The sequence below is a fragment of the Pectinophora gossypiella genome, chromosome 19 (assembly GCF_024362695.1).
Source record: "Pectinophora gossypiella chromosome 19, ilPecGoss1.1, whole genome shotgun sequence".
NCBI classification, from domain to species: Eukaryota; Metazoa; Arthropoda; class Insecta; order Lepidoptera; family Gelechiidae; genus Pectinophora; species Pectinophora gossypiella.
The window spans coordinates 9,094,261-9,118,438 of NC_065422.1; the positions used below are offsets into that span (position 1 = coordinate 9,094,261).

At 37.8% G+C, this 24,178-nt stretch overlaps 2 protein-coding genes and 2 non-coding genes across 5 annotated transcripts in view; 1 reads left to right on the forward strand and 3 right to left on the reverse strand.

The window, feature by feature from the left end:
* Positions 1 to 986: 986 nt before the first annotated feature.
* The window catches only part of LOC126375739 (ubiquitin-like protein 3), a 192,692-nt gene continuing 169,500 nt past the window's right edge, over positions 987 to 24,178 (reverse strand). Inside the window, exons 2-4 of the mRNA XM_050022839.1 lie at positions 12,010 to 12,118; positions 3,940 to 4,107; positions 987 to 3,000 (exon numbers count right to left, since the gene is read on the reverse strand). Of these exons, the coding sequence (XP_049878796.1) occupies positions 2,936 to 3,000; positions 3,940 to 4,107; positions 12,010 to 12,118 (342 nt within the window). The 3' untranslated portion in view covers positions 987 to 2,935. The remainder of the gene's footprint in view (positions 3,001 to 3,939; positions 4,108 to 12,009; positions 12,119 to 24,178) is intronic.
* Positions 4,548 to 4,620, reverse strand: Trnat-ugu (transfer RNA threonine (anticodon UGU)). The gene has a single exon. It is a non-coding gene; the product is annotated as a tRNA-Thr (tRNA).
* Positions 13,395 to 14,323, forward strand: LOC126375721 (cuticle protein 18.6-like). 2 transcript variants are annotated; one of them, XM_050022820.1, is made up of 2 exons: positions 13,395 to 13,429; positions 13,595 to 14,323. In XM_050022820.1, exons 1-2 carry the CDS (start codon positions 13,418 to 13,420, stop codon positions 14,231 to 14,233), a joined length of 651 nt encoding a protein of 216 aa, XP_049878777.1. In that variant the 5' UTR covers positions 13,395 to 13,417; the 3' UTR covers positions 14,234 to 14,323. The 2 variants fall into 2 exon arrangements, with proteins under 2 accessions (XP_049878777.1, XP_049878776.1); XM_050022819.1 differs by lacking the exon at positions 13,395 to 13,429 and having other exon boundaries at positions 13,577 to 14,323.
* On the reverse strand, positions 15,408 to 15,480 carry Trnar-acg (transfer RNA arginine (anticodon ACG)). Its single transcript has one exon. It is a non-coding gene; the product is annotated as a tRNA-Arg (tRNA).

The following is a 24,178-nucleotide window of genomic DNA, read 5'->3' on the forward strand; positions in this document are numbered from 1 at the left end:
TCCAAAGTTATCCACTTGAAGCTATTATAGTTAATACTAGATTTGTCTAAATTAAAAAAAAAATCGTCGAATATTTACATTTCGTTGTAACTACTGAATGCTGGGTGTGTTCATACAACATTCACTGAAGTATCCATATTATTTAAAACAAGAGTAGCTAATACTTGTTAATTTCTATCATTATCACCTACGTTCAAAGGATTGTTTTACAAAAAATATTGAGTCCCTTTTTGTACACCACTAGAGCCCAATTTGTTAGTACAACTTTAAACTTCAAGAGTTTTAGAGATTAATAAACTACTAAAGATCTGTAAAAAAGTGTCTACTGCTACTTATAAATAAAACAGGATTACCTTGAAAATTTCATTACTTTAGCTTTGTGATTCCAGAGCAACACACTTATCATTTATCATTTTCTCATATTTTACTCCCAACGCTCACATTTCACCACCAATTCACAGTATACCTCTCCCCAGCCACACTGCGTCCACCCAGCGTACAGTAGTAACTAATATTACCAGCTATTCTATGGAAATATTAAAATACGGTGAAGACATCGATCTATCTGGCATACTATCACCTTAGCGCAAACATATCCACCTACTTAGTTCAGACTATACACACTCTGGGCGACAGGGTCAGTAGTTAGATGAATTTATGTTAGGTACGTAGAATTCGGCTCACTTTTAAATTACCTAAGAAAAATGGACTGAATTCAATAGTTTTGAACTGTAAACTATAATTTGTACTTCCACTGAAAGTGAGAATGGATGCTTCTAGACGGTTAATTACATTATTTTGATAAAAATAGAAGTATTGAAGTTGACACGTCAAGTATAATTTACATAATCCAACTACAGACCGAAGCAGACCCTGAAAAGTTTACAAAAGCGGCTATTATTAAACGTTACATTATTCGAGTCGAAAGTATCGAAGCGACATCTATGTACAATGTAGGAGGCGAGAAGCAAATAAAACTGGCGAAATAATGTTGTATTAATTTTATTTATAAACTAGGTATTTTACACAACTTAACAAAATACATACATACAGCAACTAAACAGAGCAAACAAAATAAAACCATTCATTCATACGGCGGCGTGTGGAACTAGACGCGGCGGCGTACCCGGTGTGCCCAACATTGAATGGCAAGATTACTCAGTCCGTTCTCAATAATGTAACAAAAGCAATTTGACTTTGGAACTACTAATAATTTCATATAATCGATAAGTCTAAATGTTTATGAACATGACATGAAAGTGGTAGATGGTTTACCTCATTTACTATAAGCGACTGAAATTATTTTATGTATTTGTTTCGACAAATTCGTCGTAGGTTGGTGCAGCGTGAGTCATGCGCGCGACATCATTTCAGATCCTCGTAATACTGTTAACTGTGTCACTTTTGTCTTTGAGTCTTAATTTTATTTAAAAGTGTTCTCAATGAGTTAGTAAATAAATTTTATTTGTACTATCACAAAATATATCGCTGCCTGCAGCGCGAAGCTACGGCATATACATACGGGATGGATTCGTGTAAAAATAATATGAAAATTTTCTCTGAGGATAAATGTAACCTTACAACAAAAATTAAGGCTAAGCCAAAATAATTCTTCTGTCGATGACAACTCAATCCTCTTAAGCCAATTTTTAAATAAAATTACTTTTATAGCTAAATAGATAGATATAAAATGCCAAATAATAACTAATAGAATACTAAATAATATGTGATGTAAATTAAAAATATAAAAAGCTCTATAATAGAATATTTACAGAAGTTGGATTGTGGTAACGCTAAAGCATTAAAAAACAGTAAATTGAAAAAAAAATGTAAACTAAAAAGCGTCAAGGGGAGCCTTGCTGACAAAATGGAGAAAATATTTCATGAGCAAGACTGCCTTACATCGAGTCTGTCCGGCGAATACTGTAATTTACCAGATTTCAGATTCTGCCCAATCGCTGTGTTCGTGCAATTATTCCATACATTTTTGAATATCTAACTTTGAGACCTGTGCGGTTGCACCTTTAATTTCATTACAAGTTACAACTAGCGCAGTAAATAGCAATTTTAAACATAAAACATAATCCCAATATATTGCAAAACTTATCACAAATTAAAATCAATAATAGTTCCGTAAACGTCTTCTTAAATTACCAAATATACTATTTACACTGCAAATGAGAGTAATTTATACACTCCGTTCATTTTACTACTAAATTTGTCATTTTTAAATTTTATAAATATTCTCCAAGTAACGTTATACATATAAATTCATGTAAGTAGCGACACGAGTGGGAGCGCGTGTCAACAAGCATGGAAACCCCTTAATTTTGTTTAGAACATGCATATACTTTGTTTCCTTTCGGTTCATTATTATTAGGACATATAAACCTGTTCGATGAGGCACCGTTTCCATGGTTCTGTCATATCGCGCTCCTGGCAGTCGCTAAGTATAGATGGCCTAAATTATAATACTACTAAGGTTTGTATGTGTCGACTGTCGACAGCCGAGACTCCTTCTCTGGAGACCAGTTAACTTCGCATCGTACCAATATCTACTAACTTTAAATATATCGGCAGCATGTTATTCTAACGATTTATAATTTACGCGGTGACATATACAATCGCTTATGAAGCTATCCTGAATCCAAAATGAGATAGTGACGAAAGTGAATGGTTCCTGCGACGTTGCCGCACCGAGCTGCGTGTGCGTTCCAAACTTGTAATTTTGTGCATGGAATTTGAAATGATTCGTTTGAGATTTCAAATTTAGAAGAGGTCTATTCCGCCAATAACACTAAAGTCCGTCATCTAGATGCATTAAGTTTAGCATTGGAAATTTGTTCTGGTGGTGGTGTGGCGCGGTAGCTCGGGGCAGGCGCAGTCGGTTGCTACGTCACTGAACACAATCTGCCGGCCCGTGCCCCCTGCGCCATTACAATATGCAGCAGGAGGCCGAACAACAACTGCTCGAACCGCCTTTGCTCTTTTGCCGCTGATCTGAAAACATACACGAATGACTTTCAGCAAATTGATAATGTTAACTAACATCATAAGACCTAAAACTTCAGAAATGAAGCTCTAAATCAATATTTCAAATGCATTACATGTCGATTATGGAGCAGCGAAGTTTTTCTATGAAAAATGATGGCTCAGTCGAATATCTAAAGTAGTCCAGGGTGTGGATAATACAGGTTCTATAATCTAAAGTGGGTGGAAAGGATGGAATGAATAGGAATAATACTAGTGCAATAAAAATGTCACTTACAATTTTCAGGGAAGAAGGATTAGGTTATAGGGGTGATAGGTACTCTTAGCTCCAACGTACTTCTGCAAATTGTGTTAAAGGAATTTATCTATAAGTGCTCTTTCTTTTTCTTTATTTTAAAAGATAAACCGAACACTTGAACGAATCATTATGTTTCACGATATTACACTTTACTATGTGTTACTAACTAGGGAATTATATATTATTCTCTAATATTTACTGGTAAGTATTATTGGTAACCTGTTATCATATAAACTGCCTGTTATCATATTAGGCTTTATTACCAAGCAGCAAGTAGCTTTCTAGAAAGTAGTTTCCCCATTAGAGACCCTTCCCACAGTGCGATTTGTTATCGTATTGATCTGCGTTATTCGGGTAACAAAGAGATCGAAGTTTGACCATTTTTGTGAAGACGTCTTAACACTTTATTTCATACAAATTCCATGTTTTGACATTTAGTAATATCATGCACTTCTACGTTGTCATTTATATACTCTATAAAATCAAATTGTTAAATAGTTTCGACATCACACGAATCGTTTCGCGCTGTGGGGAGGTCGCTTACGGCGGTGGTGTATCCCGTCTATCTGTCTGTATGAGGACGTTGCGCGTGCCGCGGCGTCCGAGCGCCCGCGCCGCGCTCGTGGCCAAAGAGGCCGGGTTGTACGCACCGTGAGAGTTGGGCTCGGGCAGGTGTTCGCGCGGCACGAGGTGCATCACCGTGGTGCGGCCGAGCGGGAGCCCTAGGGCACCGAGCGTCACCGAGCTGTGGAGGAAGCGGCCCTGGTAGATCAGCCGGAGGATCTCCGCGCGCGACACGCATTCTGACGCCCAGTCCGCTGGAATTAGATATAAATCATAATGTTAGTCAATTGTGTATTATAGTGGTTCCTGCTTGGCTACGTAAAACTATTACGGCTTGGCTTTCAACTCAACTCGGGTTTCTATTACAAAAAAATCAAAATTCCTAAAATACCTATAATGTAAAAAAAAAACATACACGAAGGAAATAGGATTTGGTAGCGACAACAGAATGAACTGCGGAACTTTAAAAAAGTAAGTAACAACCTAATTATAAATATTAATAACAAAAGTATTATTTTAGATAGCGGTATCAGTAGTTTCACAAAACATGACACACTGATTGTCATCGCCCTGATAAAAAAGAAACAAATATTTTTTTCCCATTTTTTTTCAAATTCAAATTAATTTAACTATAAATAGAAAAAATACCATTCAAAAAGAAAAATAATAATAAAAAGAGACTACGTAATAACGTTGCCCCCAGAGAGATTTGAACTCTCGACCCCTGGTTTACAAGACCAGTGCTCTAACCCCTGAGCTATGGAGGCTTGCGATGAGTTGGTTGTAAATGTTGATTACTACTGACTGCGTGCCAGCTAACGCACACTACGATAAACTTGTGTGATTCACAAAATTGTATTCACGCGTGTGTAATGCGTAGTGTTCGTCAACGCTCATAGATGGCGCTGTAAGTAGTAGAGATACCAGGCGCTGTACATTGCTGCGATGATTATATATATTTTGTGATTTTTCTGCCCGAATTTATGCCACGGGCCTCACACTTCCCCCTAAATATGCCACTAAGTGTAACACGAAACCTAGAAGACCTAACCCAGGTTTAGGGCTGGTTATCGCACGATTTGTGGTCGGCAGTCGACAGCGACAAGCGGGCTCGCGTGCCTAAGCTTCTGTACTCGCTTATCTCCACGCTACGGACGTTGTGGGGTAGGTATAGAGAAGATTAATTGCTTAGATTCTCATTACACTTTCTTATTGTAATGCCTTGGTAGTTCAAACGCTATGCAACCCCTTTTACCTACCATAGACAACGTAAATTTAAAAAAAAAGGTACATTAATAATTGAAAGTCATTCAACTTTAAAATTACATTAAAACAGATTATTATTTGAAATATCTCAAGAGCGTTCTTTTCGCCTGCACGAGAAGTGCATAGTATATTTACACATACACCCACTTCTCGTCAGCTATGTTTAAATCCCATCTAATAGGGTCGTTTACTAGATATAGTTGTTTATTTAAGTATGAATAATTATGTAAAGGTAGCTTTTAGAGGCGTATGTTACTTAGCGTAAAGACTAGAAAAAAATACGGTTTTTGTTTGCGAAGAAGGTAATTAGAGCGGACGAGCGCGTTTGCGTGTTATATTAACTGTGGCGACATTTGCACGCTTTAATTAAACAGGTCAGACAGACAGAGTGGTAATGGTGGTAATGGCGGCCACGTTGACGAGATGTCGGTAGACATTTCACATAAATATTGGTTTTAGATGTCCCTTTTATAGCACAACAAACGTTATAGAATTGTAGACAAGACGGTAAAGAATTGTAGTCTGCCACAGACTGTTTCCCTTTCATTACAATCTTGGAATATTCAAAGATGCTTCTGCATTTAGATTGTATTTCTGAATACTTAATTATGTACCCGAGTAATGAGAAAATAGGTAATTGTCACGTCAAATGTCGACAGCGCCATCTATATTATTTTTGGGGAACATAGCCTGGAAAGTCTCTCATTCATTCTTAATTCAAATTAAAAAAATGAATAATATTTTTTAAATATTACATAATAAAATTCTTGAAAAATAACAATACGCCACAAATACAAATTTAAAAACTAGTCATTAAATAACCCGCCCCTCACTGAAATTAAAATAAAATTCTAAATTGTCTCTGGCTTCCCTCATCAGGCAATCTCATTTCTCTTTGCAGGTTGGATTGGTTAGGTAATAAATGAAAAAACTAAGCATGTAGGTAACATTTTTCAACAGACCGCTCCACAAAACCCGTTACAACTACAGTATCATTATTTACGCCGACAGAGCGCGACAGTGTCGTCCGATAAAATACCGCGCCACTACGTTTCCAGGGTAGACTGCGGACATAAAACACACGATAAAAGAACCCCGGGGCAGACTTCTCTTTTTATACAAATAAAATAAAAGAGAGTAGTAAAATAGTGCTTAGTAAAATAGTAAATAGTGGTAGATATGTATATGCATTGGATGTATCGTATTGGACAGACATATTAAGCTTGTTATCCCTATTGGGGTGGTCAGACAACTTGGAGCTGCTCTTTGCATTGAAGTCTTAAGATCAAAGAGACCATAATCACTTCTATGATGCCAATAGTAACAGATTACCATCCCATTGTCCCAGAAGTATTATATTAAAGACGACATTATCTTTTAATCGACTTTTTCGACATATTTTCGGAATGATAGCGGAGAAAGAAACAAAGGACATAGGAATTAGGAATCCTCTTTATAAGGATGTGACAAGTGACAGCTAAAGTAGTGACGTCACCCAGCTGACGTCACACAGCCGATGTCTGACGCGCGGTAACTGACCGCGCCCACATTCCTGACGAGCAAGGTCACCGCGAGATCATTTGCGATCCTTTTCTTTGCTAATACGAATATGTATATCCCCACTACGATTGCATCCTGCAAATGTGCTAGGGTTGACTTAACTTCTTCTTACTGAATTTGATTTTGGAATCCGGGAGTAAAGACAAAATTATGTTTGTTTCCCAATGTAAAGCTTTTATCTAATGCCTACTCGCGTCAACAATTATTCCATTGGCATTTTGATAAAGAAAAACATTGTTAGAAATCTTGACACAGAGAAAGCGGCGCTGCGAGCTCTCTGGTAATAAAATTAGGACAACATGCCTGACAATGCACAGACGGTACACAAAAGCTGAATTGTGTGCGCCGTGCCCTAAAAAATAAAAAACAGAGTAGGGACCGGCGACTGCCTAGACTGGGAAATGCTAAAATGTTTCTTCAATTACATACATACATAAAATCACGCCCATAATGCCTAATGAGGTGGACAGAGCCACAAGTAATCAAAGACAACTTGCAGCCAATGTGTTCAATTTCGTCATTTAAAGGTATGTTTTTTGGCTTGCTGACCCTTATATCTCTTGGTACGCAAAATGCACGACAGCATAAGCGCAAGTTGAAATGATATAGTTATGGTTAAGGCATGCAGTATTTTATGACTCTTAATAACGGCTAAGTAAAAACTTTTACAAAGTGAAAATGTTGATATATTGAGAACACATCCTATTAACTTTATAATGGCACCAAAAGTCTATATACACTACATACCAGAGAAAGGTTTTCCCCTGCTCAATATCCTTGTAAGTCCCGGTTTTCCAGTTATAATACTTGGTTAAACATTGGGGTTGTTATATTAAAAGGACTTTGGATCTTACTACCGCATAGTACGATGAAAAACCGGTACGAGTATAGAGAGTTGCACATATTATGTACACAGTCTGTTATTGAGTCTACCTACTCCAACGATGTATTACTGCGGACTGATGATTACAGCAAGATGCCAACCTAGTTATCAGTCTTCAACGACCTTTGACTTTAATACGAATCCGTATCAATAGACATGGATTGATAGCCGTTATAAAATAATGTTACATCGAAAAGAGAGCGGACAAACCAGGAATAGCAGCGCCGCGGCTCACGTCGCGGCCTATGCCAAGGTAGGTTTTTTTATTTGGGTACACCTCCAGAAGTAATTAAACATTACATTACATATTTTTCTTTCTTTTTTTATATTTACCGGGTGAGAGCCTTCAGCGCTCCCCATTTGCCCGGCCAAGTAGTTAATGCCACCTGCGGCAAATCTACAATAAGTCACGTCAAAAAAACAATATATTTATAACCTAGCAAATTTTACCCGGAATGAAAATAGTGTGCGCGTTTTGTTAAATAAAATCACATGTGACTTTGCAAAAATACGAATACGAGATGCCTAATCTAAATATTTGTACAGCAAAAAGCGAAACGAGTAACGCTTGTCTCCTCACTGACGTTCTATCCTACCTACTCCGTAACAGTTTAGTAAAGTAATAAGCAAAGACGTAATATCTGATCTTTTTAGCCCAATTATAACGGCACAATATGCGAGATATTACGAATATATGTCGGGAAGGTGCAACGAGCAACTTAGCTCGGTAATCACCTGACTTCACGCGAGTTCATTAGAGCAGGGGTTCCCAAAGTGTGCACCGCGGCGCCCTGATGCGCCGTAGGAAGTAAAGAAGAGCGCCGTGACTTCTATCATTATCCGAAACCACAAATATTCGCGGGTACCTATTTGAGCGCTCGCATCGGTTTTGAATTCGACCGAGTCGACCGTGATTTTAAATTTACAACTACGGTAGGTACCTACCATCGTCGCGCGCGTTTTCCTGTCTCCCTCAAAGTAACTTAACCTAACAACTTAGCAAAATACTAAACTTGTAACTGCGCCGCAGGTTGAAAAAGTTTGGGACCCACTGCATTAGAGTTATGTTATTTCGTGTGCGTCCCTGCCTCGCTACAACTTTTAGTATTTATTAAGTGAAGGTATTGCCTTAATTACTGGAAACTTAATAGTCAAGGCTGGTAGTGGATGTACCTTTAAATATTTAATAGAATTACTAAAAGTAAGTATGTAGTAGGTATAAGTAGTAATAAATACCTTCCTTCTTTTTTCTTTAATTACACTTCTACACTAAAAAGGGACACTTCTCGTTATTTCTGGAACTACTGAATGTTATTATTACCCGGGGTAATCTGTTAGTGGCTTTTTTTGCTCAAAATGTTATATGTCCTTAAAAGCGGGCTCACGATCCGGCGGTCCTGGGTTCGAATCCCAGTAGGGACATATCACAAAAATCACTTTGTGATCCCTAGTTTGGTTAGGACTTTACAGGCTGATTGCCATATTGTCCGAAAGTAAGACGATCCGTGCTTCGGAAGACACGTTAAGCCGTTGGTCCCGGTTACTACTTACTGATGTAAGTACGCAGTTGTTCGTTACATGAGTCATGTCAGGGAGGGGCCTTTCGCGGCTCAGTAGTAACCCTGACACCAGGGTTGATGAGGTTGGTAATCCACCTCGCAACCCACACGATGGAAGAAGAATAAAAAAAAAATATTTTCGGCATATTGCATAAAATGCAACTGTTCTTCCTGCTTAGAAGATTTGTAGATAAAAAAGCTAAAGTAAAGTAATTTTCGGCTTATAAAATCGTAACGCTTGCAACCACTTCTAATAAAATGAGTTAGGCATTCCCATTCATATCACGCCTCGTTCTCAGAATATACTCAAATAGCCCAGAATCCTATCTACTAGTTAAATATTTTATACGATCAAAATTTCCAATATTCAATATCCCTCCTGAGATTCCAACTACCTTCAAGCGAAATGTTTACAAAGTAGGTATATAAACGTAGTATATATTAAACTCCTTATTATTAAACTCTTTATTGTACACACGATTACATAATTCATGTCAAAAAAATAGGTACAAGAGGTGGAATTATCTCTACAAGAGATCTCTTCCAGCCAATCCCGCATGGTGTGAGAGGTAGAGAGGAATATATATAATAGTTGTACATGTATATATGTATATACAACTTACACTTATACATTAGTAGTTTCTTCACAGGCGAATATTTGCTATTGATATTATGATACGTATTACTATCAACTAAGATCTCGGGTACGATTACCTACTCAAATAAAATACAGAAACCGCGCGCATCACTTAGCAATTATGTTATTGTCCCAATAAACGAATTTCATCGATCATAAAAGTGTCATATTTCCCCAACGTATCATTAAGTATAAGAAAAACGACACCCGAAAAGAGCCTTGGCTTCCCTTCATCTTTAAGTGATTTCCCCCACCATACTTCAAGTTCCATTGCCTTCATAATTCCCATAACCCATTCGCGTCGCGTCGCGGGCCCTATTATGGTATTTGGCAGACCATTTCCATAGTCACCGGCCACACACCATTGAACAGTCACCCGCCATAAAACCCATAAATGATATTTATATACGATTTGTGAATTCAAATACGCGCCGTCTGACTTTGAAGTATTGCGACCTTTTTGGTGCGTGCGATGTTAGCGATCCCTTTTTTTTCTATCTCCATCCCCGAGAGTCATTCCACCTGATGACAAGTGAGGATTGGTTACAAATCTACGGTATAAAATATTTGAGCGAGGGCTCTCAACTACTTGGCCAGATTAGTGCTCCCCACATATCACCTCCCTAGAATTATCCCGTTTTTCACAGGGTCCGCGTACCTAACCTGAACATTTGACAGGTCCGATTTTTTACAGAAGCAACTGCCTGTCTGACCTTCCAACCCGCGAAGGAAAAACCAGCCCAATACAGATTAGGTCACATACCTTCGAATATGAATTTCTCGGGAATTTGGGTTTCCTCACGATGTTTTCCTTCACCGCTGAGCACGTGATAATCATTTATGATCCAAACATGAATTCGAAAACAAATTCGATAATTATTGGTTTAGACCTGTGCTGGATTCGAACCTCAAAGTGAGAGGCAAGCGTTCTACCTACTGGGCTACCACGGCTCTCCACTAGTGCTCCCCACATAAGCGCAATAAAATCTAAGTCTATGCTCTGCACTAATTTGTCCGGCCAAGTAGTGACTGCCATCCGAGGCAAATCCACAATGTCACGTCAAAAAAGTGATCGCCAACGCGTGCCGCCCAGTGTTACGTCCAAGGTAAAATCTTTCACTAACCCAGTGAGTATTCTGAAAGGAATTTAATTTATGAAAGGAAAGGCTAGGTGATTAACATTTATTTTGTATAAATTATTTTTCTCATTTTTTAATACTAAAGACCTCATTACATTACGCGATTCCTCGGGCACGATGCGTTGGGTGTAGGTATATAAAGTATGGCGAAATCGTGGCCCCGCCCACCCTATGTATTATTGTTATTACACTTCCCGATCTCGATGCATCGGGCCTGACGTATAAGGCCTTAAATAACCACGTCATGGGACTAGGAAATCCGAAAGGAGCCATTCATTAATTAAGAAATTAAGAACGATTTCGGACATTATATTTGAAACATACGTTAATAATTATTAGCCACCACATATGGTGACTAGGTATATACTTACGTAAATACAATTAGTAGCCCTAATACATATATTAGGGCTACTAATTGTATTTTTTTAGTGTATATGTAAGTGTATAGTCGTTACATGAGCCATTGCACGGGTCTTTGGGAGCTCGATAGTAACCCTGACACCAGGGTTGCTGAGGTTGATCAACCGACAACCCACACTAAAGAAGGAGAATTTAGAATTTCAATGCGTCTCTCTGTTCTGAGTTACCACTCAGTAGGTATACTGACTCCATTTATTCCTCTCACATAAGAGCTTTTTACAATTAAAAAAATATTATTATGATTCCGTTTAAATGGTTCATCAAGATTCAGGTACAGCTAACTGATGCGACTCTGTTGCATTGGAAGCGCCCTCCCTGACGAATGTCGACTCGTAAAACGTTACGTCAGAATTTCCTCTGAGGGTCAAATAGTCCCCTCAAGACCCTTAGATAAATAATCCTATTGGCGAAATTTTTCAGGTGATATGTGACATAAATAGTCTTAAAAACTAGGTACCTTTACGATTTATTTATTTATTTTTTATTTATTTATTTTACAATTCTTATAATTGTTACTATTAGAGTCATAAATTATATAAAATTTACGAATTCACGATAATAATATAAAAGTTTGTTAAATAAGATATAAATTTTAAATGGCACAAAGATGTACTTTTCCCCCAGACCTGCGTACTTTTGAATAAAACTCATTTTTTTTTCGACTTTTATAAATGAATAAATGCACAACTCACCTTCAGGCCAGTTGTCGTAGACATGCAGCGCGATGTCGCCGGCGGAGTCGACAGGGTTGAACGAGAACTCTTTCGTCTTGCCGGATACCAGGATAAGCCGCAAGTTTATCTGCAACAACACACACATAAATTACATTACGATACAACAAATAGCAAAACAAATAATATAACATGAACAGACTAGATACGTCCTAGGCACGGGCCACACGGTCAACTGGAGGGAATATGGTGCGTACTCCGCCAAGTTTCTACACTGCGGATATGGTAGGTGGGTTTAGGTGTTTAGGCTAGTAACCGTATAGCCGAGCCATTTGGTTCGGTCACTAGCCTAAACACCTGAATAAGGCTATCAATTAGAAATGGTTGTCAAATAGCAATTTCTTCGGTGCTACCTTAGGATGAAAGAAATAGCAATATATTAAAGAGTTAAAGAAAATGTTGTGCCACATAATACATAATAACTGATAAATTGAGATCACTCCCGCGACCGGATGTAAAAACTGGTTTGGAAATAACAATGAAAAAAATATAATGCTATGGCGCTATCCCACCTTTTTTGTTAAGTCATGTTGACGTAAATGGAATATTGAGAGAAAAGTCGTAATATATCATAATAATGATAATGTAGTCATGGTCATTTTTAAGATTGTACAATGAAATGTATCAATGGCATTGAATGCATACCGTTACGCAATATAAGGTCCCTCTATTATAAATGTCTGATACGTACCTACGATATATTATATGACCATCAAAAAACAAAAGCCATATGCTTGGAGCAACGACAATATTATTAGCTGATTTAATTAGTTATTAGACAATAAATTTATCTACAGATTATTAATGTTGTCGGTGAACCAAAAATTCCAAGTTAAGATTTTCGTTTCCCGTGGAATTAGGGGTAAATATTTCATAAAACTGACACCAGGGCGGGGTTGCTGAGGTTTGGACATTCGCCTCACAGCCCACACGATAGAAGATGAATATTTCATAGGTAAGTACTTAGTAACAAAATTAATTATCACTAAAAATACACATTCAGAAATCTAAGCACAGTTTATTTAGAGTATCTAATAATAAAAACTCATACCCAGTATTTTAATAAATAAACAAAAGAGTACATATTCTACAGATTTGCTTTACGGAGATAAAACAAAACCATACTGACTGGTTATAAAATATGTACCTACCCATTGTACTTAAAAATAATAAGTCCAATAAAATGGCGGACCGGTTGTCAAAACCTGAACAGCTGATCTGTCAAAACTGCCGCGCTTCCTGGCACCCTTGAGCCGCTTACTTTTTTTCACGGCGTTCCGTTTCGCACAGTGTATGCCAGTATAAAAACCCGAGCCACCGAAATGAGAGCATTCAGTAGCCTTTGCGCAGTCTACCACAGAAGTGCACAATGAGATTTCTGGTTAGTTCTCATATATTTGCATATCAATAAGTGATAATACAAGTGTTTGATTGAATACTGAGGTGTTGTGTTTAAATATCATCATGGGTATCAGATTCGATCGAATTGTGTTAAAAATTTAATTTATCTAAGTGGGATTGATTGAAAATGTGTTTCATTTTGCAGATCGCCGCCGCCGTCCTCGCTTGCGCCGCAGCAGCCCCCTCGGGCCTGCTAGCCGCCCCCTACGCTCACGGTCTTATCGGCCATGGCGCCCCGTTAGCCGTGGCGCACGCCGCCCCCGTGGCTATCGCTCACGCCGCTCCCTTGGCCGTGGCTGCGCCGACCATCTCCCCCGGAGACATCCAGGGTGCCGCCATCGACGCCCACGTTGAAGCTCACGACCACGCCCGCGCCGCTGTTGATGCCGCCCGCGAACACCATGATCAAGCTTCTGAACTCCAAGGTCAGGCTATCAACGCCGCTGAGGACCACTCGTGGCAGGCGGTCGATGCCGTGAAGACCCGTGAGGCTCAGTTGGACGGAGCCGCCGCTGGTGCCGCGCCCATCTTGGCTAAACAGCTGGCCGGTCACGCTGTGGTCGCGCACGCCGCTCCCGTGGCCGCGTATGCCGCTCCCCTGGCTCACGCCGCGTATGCTGCTCCCGTGGCTCATGCCGCTTATGCCGCTCCCCTGGCCGCCAGCAAGACCGTGGTCTCTCAGTCCCTGCACCAGTCGCACCCCGCCCCCGTGTACGCGGCCCCCGTGGTCCACGCCGCCCCCGCTCTAGCATACGGCGCGCATGGTCTCGCCCATGGATGGTAAACTCTCTTAACTAACTTACTAAGCTAAACCAACCCAAAAACCAAAGTTTGGAATGTAAATTATGTAAAAAAAATGCAATAGAAGCGAGGACGTGTGAATAAATGCCATAATAATTTATTATACCCTTTCATTTCCTCTCATAATGTGTAGGGTACACGTTAAAATACCTTATTAAATTACATAAGAAAACGTATACGATAAAAACTTAATATATTTTTTATAAAGGTCGTATTAACAAACACTTTTAGAGGAAGCATTATACATACATAGAAAATTGATTACAATAGTGAAGGTATCTAATAAACAAATCATAACAAGTTCTCTATTTGAAGAGTGTGCAAATGTCACTGCCACAACTGTCAGTTCACTATTAAATTCGACCTTATTGCATTAGCGATTAGAAAGTAAAACAAGTTTAATTTTAACAATTTCAATGTCAATTAATAAATAAAATTTAGCATAGTTAAAAAAGGAACTTCAATAATAGACCTCGAAAGCGAATTCTTTTCCTGACAGACTGAACCTACTGGATTTTATAAACTGGCTGTAAAAAATAGATTATAATGTAATAAAAAAAGGTAAAAAAAAAGAAAAAAAGACACGATAGGATAATCAATTTGAAATTTGAATATTTAACCAAGTAATACTTGTCAAATAGGTATGGTACCTGATTAAATTAAAAAATATTCACTTTGCAGCAGTAAAAAAACTTATTATATCAAAATCATTGCTTATAAAAAATATTTTTACAAATATCCATAAAAAGTATGTATATACATACTGTAAGTAATTCCAAATATAAAAAATAAGGCGGTCAAACATACTCTTTTAATTCCATTTTATCTGCTACACAAAATAGCTCAGCGTTTTAGATGTGTCACTAAATCTTTTTTTATTAGTCTTTTACGTTTAGAAATGTCGTCTATTTTAGTCTTAATTACTACCGGTGATTTTAAATTAAGAACGGGGAGATCAAGACAATGCCGATGAAATAAACCTTTTATTTTGGTAGAAGTCGTCGGATTGGCCTCTCTGCCTTATCGGAAATCAGTAATATTGTTCTCTTTATATGACCTTCTAATATTAGGAAACATTATTAAAAAATATACATAAAAAATACTCAGTACCTAAAAATAAAATTCAAAACATAAAAAAAAAACAAAAACATACAACGCGACCCTGCCAGGATTCGAACCTGGAATCTTCTGATCCGTAGTCAGACGCGTTATCCGTTGCGCCACAGGGCCGATACTTGTCCGGCCGAAAATATCGTTTGCATTATATTCATGTCTTAACCTATAACCACTATAATATTTACGTAGTATATTAGATATTCCATGCTAGAACTTTATGAAAACAATTAGTCCAAACCAATTATTATTTGGTCTTTTAAAGTCATTTATGGCCGAAACCTACATATTCCTTGTTTTTATATAACGGTTAAATTATTAATAGGTAGGTAAACTGACGTTATAGAAAGAGGTGAGAAATTGAATACCTAATTCATCCGTTATTATTGAAGCTCACACACAGATTAACCCACTTCAGTAAGTTTGTAAAATAAATGCACGGTCGCGCTCCTGCTATAAAAATAAAAATATCGTTATTATTTTTAAAGGTGGGCGTAAAATTGGTACCTAACTATAATTAGTACTCACTGTAACTTAAGTACGTACATCTTCAATTTATAATTTGGTAGGTACTTTTGTAAGTACCTGACAAAACTTAGAATAGTGTCGTAAGTAATTACTAAGTTAATAACTATCTTCTAGTTTATCTAATAGGACCTTTAGCTCTCTCTATTTACTCATTTAAATAACTTAAATAAGCGTGATCCACCCTCAACCACATCGTGACCATACCATCGTTACTATCAGGTGAGATTGTAGTTAAACGCGAGACTTTATTAATAAAAAAAAACTTATTATTATAGGGCTTACTTAAAAGAAACCATCTAATAAATAACTGAACGTAAATATATTGTACGTACCTAATGATCGAAAAAAACGATGTTTGTAGAACCTTCCAAAGTTACCCTAACCCAGTATAAATGTACCTTCCCGTGCCCGAGGGACGCCAGCAGCAGCGGTCTTGCGGCGGCCATATTTCATTTTTCCCGCCAACCGGGGAGCCATCCGCCATTTTTATTCTCCCATCCACAACGCGGCGCGAATTTTGTGTTTTCCTTTATAATTTTTCTCAAGATTAGCATTCCGTGCGAAGAATAGAAAAGCCGCTTTAGCAGATCAAGTGAAAAATTGACTCGGAAATAATCCTTTAAGTAAAGTACTTATGTAAATGGCGGTTTCATTGTCATTCTTTTAGCGAGATTATCTTCTGTAGATACATAAAGCAATTTATTTTCAGTCACAAATTGTTATTTTCCAACGTAATTTAATTAGGTACCTATATAATATAGTATCTCCTAAAGTGATTTACTTACCTATTGCACGTCGAGGATGATGTAAAGTAATTGGTTTTTAAGTATTTAGTCAAAACGAATCATGGTATTTTAAAAAGAAGGAAAGCGACAGATGGTTGCGGTCCTTTTATTATGAATTTCGGTACTAAGGCAGTTTTTTTTTTACCAATTTTAATATTAATATCAGAATTGTAGATAATAGTTCCTTGCACGGTCAGAATCGAAAAGAAACATTATTTAAGACTGTTCGATAATGCTTATCATCCTGAGAATGTCCTACAGGTACCTTCCATTGACTTAGGTATGTTTCTGCTCACTCCAATCACACACAAATTGTAATTGATGCGTGTCTATATGACAAATTCAGCATATCAAAACAGCAGTTTGAAATTTAAATATTTACCTACAGATGACAATGATAATGTTCGAATATTCACATGAAATAATGTGGCAACATTAGTTTTTAAGTTTTTAATTCGACCGCAAGATGGCGCGTCTAACACTTTTACTCACTCTCTCAAAAATGTAAAACTATAATATTATAGATACAGTCCACTTTTATGTTTTATTTTATTTAAATTCACTCCAGCTACGCACAGATAACGGAACCCTTGCTCCCTGACAATGAACGTGCTTTTTCTAATATAATTTGCAAGGGGACGGGCGGTCATAGACACAGCAAGTGTATTTTTATATTTTCCTATAGGGTCGCGTTGTTTATGGCAAATATAATCCAAACAGTCGGTTTGGGTATTTTATCTCAAGGGATTTGCTGGGAAATTAAGTTAGATGCGTGTGATACACTGCGACTGCGAATCAATGAAGTGAAATATGGAATAGTAAAGGATTTTTGTTTTTATAGTACTCCCCGTGTTTAGAGAAACTCACGAAGAGAAAATTAAATCGACAAATTTTCTTCGATGTATTATGGAGTAGTAGTATTTGTTTACAAAGTCATGTTTGGATCATAAATGGTTATCACGTGCTCAACGGTCAAGTATAACATCGTGAGGAAACCCACATTCCCGAGAAATGCATTTTTGGAGGTATGTGACCTAGCCTGCATTGGGCTGCAGTTCCCTTCGCGGGTTGGAAGGTCAGACAGGCAGTCGCTTCTGTAAAAAACCGGACCTGTCAAATCTTCAGGTTAGGTAAGGGGACCCTGTGAAGAACGGGATCATACTAAGTAGATGATTTATTACGGAATAGTGTTTAAGACAATATTATTTTATACGTAACTTATTGTCTCAAATAGCATTAAGAACTTTTCTAGATAAATGGGGAGTGCTGAGGGCTCTTACACACTACCCTGACGAAGTCTGTATCGGGGTCCTGACGTGGCGCCTCTAAGGCTAGAGTAATCGGGTCTTCAAGATTGTATATTACGTCCTTCAGTGTCTATAATACGGTGAAAGTGTATGCAATAAAAACTGGCGGTTTCAAAAGGCCACATCACAGCATTTCATCTAAAAATCAATATTGAACTATGACATTTCCGTATATACGCAAATAAGGGCGCATTATATATTGATACAGAATATCTCATTTGGTCTTTTAAAAGAGAAATTGCTTCAGAGCAATAAGGCCGCCCATTTGTACTGTTGCTAAATGTTTGTATGTTTTGTTTGTGTGCAATAAAGGATATTTGATTTAATTTGATTTTGATTGCTGTTCTGGGAGCATATAAAAAACATAGAACACGTTCAGCTGCTTCTCTTCCCGGGCATGTCGTAAAAACCGACAGAGGGATTGTGTCCTCTAACATGATGGACTAATGTTATGGGCGATAGGCTGATCCCTTATCACCATAAGGTTCATCATATCCATCTTTGGACTTCGTATCAACAGTGGCTGCAAGTTGTCTTTGATTACTTGTGGCTTTGCCCACCCCATTAGGGATTACGGGCGTGAGTTTATGTATGTGTATGTATGTATGTTGATTTTGATTGTCAATATTGCATTTTCAAGCGAATTTCTTCTATGTGGCCTTTTTAACACCCCTGAAATAGACACAATGTCCGACAAGGGTTTTCACCTTGAGAATGTGACTTAAATCTACTTCTGCTATCTTAGCAATCTATCTATCAGAATGAGGTCATTCATTTTGCTCGCAGCTCTTGTAAAAAAAATATATTTTAACATCATAAATTCACAGTTGGCCTCCACCTGCCTACCACGTTAATCTAACAGAAAGCTCCATGAGGAATGGGTGCTTAGTTCACCTTGCGATGGACCCTACCTTTGACTACCCCAATTGGGATATCGTCGTGAGCTTATCTATACTTATAATAAATCTGTAGAGAGGTCAATTCTGTACATTAAATATTTTTTCAAAATAACTATCAGGGGGTGATAAGTGATCGATACTGATGCCAAAAATGCAATCAGTAAAATTTTTGTCTGTCTGTCTGTCTGTCTGTCTGTCTGTCTGTCTGTCTGTCTGTCTGTCTGTCTGTCTGTCTGTATGTTCCTTATAGAAACAAAAACTACTGGACGGATTTTAATGAAACTTGGTACAATTATTCTTCAAACTCCTGGACAGGTCATAGTATACTTTTCATCACGCTACAATCAATAGGAGCAGAGTAGTGAAGGGAAATCCTTTTGTATGAAAAATCTAAACCACTCAAGTTAGACGTTTGAAATTTGGCATGCAGGTACCTTAGATACCGTAGAGGTGCACTAAGAAAGGAATTCCCGAAATTCCTACGGGAACGGGAATTAGCGGGAAAATCCTTTTGTATGAAAAATCTAAACCACTCAAGTTAGACTTTTGAAATTTGGCATGCAGGTACCTTAGATAACGTAGAGGTGCACTAAGAAAGGAATTCCCGAAATTCCCACGGGAACGGGAATTAGCGGAAAAATATTTTTGTATGAAAAATCTAAACCATTCAAGTTAGATGTTTGAAATTTGTCATGCAGGTACCTTAGATACCGTAGAGGTGTACTAAGAAAGGAATTCCCGAAATTCCCACGGGAACGGGAATTAGCGGGAAAATCCTTTTGTATGAAAAATCTAAACCACTCAAGTTAGACGTTTGAAATTTGGCATGCAGGTACCATAGGTACCGTAGAGGTGCACTAAGAAAGGAATTCCCAAAATTCTCACGGGAACGGGAATTAGCGGGAAATACCTTTTGTATGAAAAATCTAAACCACTCAAGTTAGACATTTGAAATTTAGCATGCAGATACCTTAGGTACCGTGGAGGTGCACTAAGAAAGGAATTCCCGAAATTCTCACGAGAACGGGAATTAGCGGGAAAATCCTTTTGTATGAAAAATCTAAACCATTCAAGTTAGACGTTTGAAATTTGTCATGCAGGTACCTTAGGTACCGTGGAGGTGCACTAAGAAAGGAATTCCCGAAATTCCCACGGGAACGGGAATTAACGGGAAAATCCTTTTGTATGAAAAATCTAAACCATTCAAGTAAGATGTTTAAAATTTGGCACGCAGGTACCTTAGACACCGTAGAGGTGTACTAAGAAAGGAATTCCCGAAATTCCCACGGGAACGGGAATTAACGGGAAAATCCTTTTGTATGAAAAATCTAAACCATTCAAGTAAGATGTTTAAAATTTGGCACGCAGGTACCTTAGACACCGTAGAGCTGTACTAAGAAAGGAATTCCCGAAATTCCCACGGGAACGGGAATTAGCGGGAAAATCCTTTTGTATGAAAAATCTAAACCACTCAAGTTAGACGTTTGAAATTTGGCATGCAGGTACTTTAGTAAACTTAAAGCTTAGTTGCAACAGGATATTACAAAATTCCCACGGGAACGGTAGTTAGCGGGAAAAAACATTTGTATGAAAAAATCAAATCTAAATAAAAGGAGAAACTGACTGACTCAGTGACTGACATATCAACGCATAGCCTGAACGGCTAAATGTAGGCATTTGAAATTTGGAAGGGACATAGCTTAGGTACCGTAGAGGTGCACTAAGAAAGGAATTCCCGGAATTCCCACGGGAACGGAAATTAGCGGGAAAATTCTTTTGTATGAAAAATCTAAACCGCTTAAGTTAGACGCTTGAAATTTGGCATGCAGGTACCTTAGTTAACTTAAACCTTAGTTGCAACAGGATATTGCAAAATTCCCACGGAAACGGGAGTTAGCGGGAAAAAAACATTTGTATGAAAAAATCGAAACCGCGTAAGATAGATGTTTTCAATTCAATTCAATTAAATTATTTATTGCATTCCATGTAGTACAATGGGGTGTTACATAGGCATAGGAACTAAAACATGGACCCTGTAGGGCACAGCAACGTTGAAGGGAAGAGAGGAAGTGTGTATTAAAATTAAAACTCAATGAACAATCAATTAAAAAAAAATCAATTCAATCAATTGATTCAATCTAGCATACATGCATACCTTAGTAAATATAAAGTTTATTTTTGGCTGTATTTTGAAAAATGGGAGTTATTGGGAAAAAAATTGTATGAAAAAATCTAAACTGCATAAGTTAGATGCTTGAAATTTGATATGCACTCCCACACACACAAAGATCTCTCTCTTATATAACACGCCACGCGGACGAAGTCGCGGGCAAAAGCTAGTATTATAATAAATTCAGTAAAAATAAAAAATAAAGGTTGATGTATTTCATTCCTACGTGGTAACTGCCGTAGCCAACATTTACGACGCGGAAACGTCCTCATAACCGCGAACTGAACTGACCAATAAAAATAACAGTTTCAAAGTAAACTTCAGACATTGCGCAATGCAGCTACCCTTAGCCTATCAAGTACAATATCAAACTTTAATTACAGCCACTTTTTTATTGCTAACACTGTATCATCAAGGGATTTCTAGCAGGATATAGACAGAATTTTCATACTGACAGAAACCATACATACAAAAGGCCTTAGAACAGTTTGGTTATATTCTGATAGTGCCTGATATACATATTATTATACACCGTTTGACGTCGTAAAACCCTACTGAGGTGTGTTTTTTTTTAATGTAGCTGCAAAGTACTTCTGATCGTTAGAGAATGTACATATACAATATACATGTCTAGTGCAATACAATGTGTAGCATAAATACGCCGGCTTTTACTATACAATCATCATCATCATCTCCCTAGCGTTATCCCGTTTTCCACAGGGTCCGCTTACCTAACCTGAAGATTTGACGGGTCCGGTTTTTCACAGAAGCGACTGCCTATCTGACCTTCCAACCAGCGAAGGGAAAACCAGCCCAATACAGATTAGGACATATACCTCCGAAAATGCATTTCTCGGGAATGTGGGTTTCCTAACGATGTTTTCCTTCACCGCTGAGCACGACAACTGGCTTTTACAATAGAATAAAAATATTTAAAAAAAATAACTATTAACGTTCTCGTTCTTGTTAAAAGTGTAACGAGACCGAAACATTAACAATTAAATTGTCAGTAACAACGATTCATCAACATTACTGCAGCAGCTCCCAATATTACATACGCCAAAAAGTGCCGTCAAACATTGTTCATGCTCAACTGAAAGTCTAGCTACAAACCCCGAAAAAAGGGTGAATACCGCATTGCAGCTAGCTATACTACATACCACAGAGTAGAAAAGGCAGCATAATAGTCAGTCTCCCTTGAGGCATAATTGATTACTCTGCAGCAAAAACTTGGCTTCATACACCGTTATTAAACTGTCACACCGCTACCTACGCTAGTAAGTAACATCTTATTAAGTTATATATTCCGTTATGTGAGGTGCAATACAGGTTACCTGGTAAAAACTGCCGCGTCACAGTAGGTCACGCAGCCAGTCTCGCCAATGAGAGCAGTGTTACCATTTACCAATTGTATTCCAAGTAATATAGGAGAGGGTATTTATTTATTTATTTTATATATTCAAGCATCATATACATTTAACTTATTTAGTCTAATTGCGTAACTAATTATAGGTGAGCACCACATGCAAAAGGAGAAAGAAAAAGCAATAAAAAAAGAGTTTACGAAAACGCTAACCTGAAGCCATACAAACAACCTCGTTTTACACAGACACCACACATCAACGTTATAGTACACGCGCATGTGTGTGTGTGACGTTTGACGCAATACTATTCAAGTCTAAACTAAGTCCGAGGGGGGGTGAAGTAAACCGAGCGCAGACGCTGGTGGGTGAGCGGGGAGTCGCCGTTATATATGTAGTATTATTCCTTATTCTATGCTATTACCCTGAAACCTGCTTAGGTTAGTTTCTATTTATAACATTTACGTAAATTTCATAAAAAATAAACTTTTTATTTCTAAAGTTAGAAGATTGGGTACAGAACAAAATCCGTAGAAAACTGAAAAATACGTCAGGAAATGATTTAACTTTGCTTATTACATGTCAAATGTAACTTCCATCAGATGGTCTGGAATTCAAGTTTAATATAAAAACGTTTGTGCGACAATATTAGGGAAGCATGTTACCAAAGGCTTTCATTATTTTTCTTTGTGCCAGATTTAGAATGTTTTGATAAAAAATCGCTTATTATATAAAATAAATTAAATGTATTGTCTTTTTTGTCAAAAATGAAAATCTAATTCCTTACGCTTCAAGAGATTATAGATACATTGTTATTCATTGACAAGCTACGTCAATATACACAGGTGTTAGTGACATCGTAACCAATACTGAGGGTAATTCGTTACAATGTTACTTACACCCCGTATAAGTACGTACAGGTAGCCATAAAATTGCGTATGGGTGTTAGTGACACCGTAACAAATACTAACGGGGATGTTTCAGACCATGATTCTGATCAATGATATCAACTCAGAATCATGGTCTGAATCATCCCTCAAAGTTTCCGTTAAGATGTCACTAACATTCTGTGTAATGCGAAATGCAATCTTCCAAAATTTTCTGAGAAGATTCTTTAGTTTCTACGAAGCAAACTATAAAACTCGTAGGTTCCAACATGCGAGGCTGCGTCACATATTTAGTGTAAAATTTCAAAACAAGGAACTACGGCACGGCCATAGAGGAATTCCCGCCGGCGCAAGTTTTAAGGCTGTATATTAAATTTCGCGTTTGTCTGCTGGTTGTGGTATTTAAATTAAACTTTACGTCACCGGTTCTTAACTATCATACTGCAGTTTTATTTAAAAACTTGCGAGCTTCGCGGCCGCCGATAGCGCGAAGTGGGAAATAAAAGCAGCGTCTAGGGAGAGAATCTCATTGAAATATGCAGAAAATGAGGATATTTGTTGAAGGAAATATAAAAGAAAACATCGTACATAAACTCCTGTTTGTCCTTATTGGGTAAACAAAGCCTCAAGTCACTAAATATCAAGTTCATAATATTGATATTTATTGAAATATGTCAATACCTTCAGGTTAGGTAAGCGGTCCTTGAAATAAAACAGGAAAAAAGCTGGAGCGGTAATGGTAATATATTGTTATATGATAAACGATAGGCCACCATATCTGACGCGTAGGTTGGTACAATAGTTCGTTATCTTTTTTAAATCACGCAGTAAGTTAACATCATATCCACAAGCAATCAACTACTACTGTAGCCACTACT

Excerpts from the sequence above, each read along its gene's own strand:
- LOC126375721 (XM_050022819.1), top strand. The coding sequence starts at position 13,577 with ATGTGTTTCATTTTGCAGATCGCCGCCGCCGTCCTCGCTTGCGCCGCA.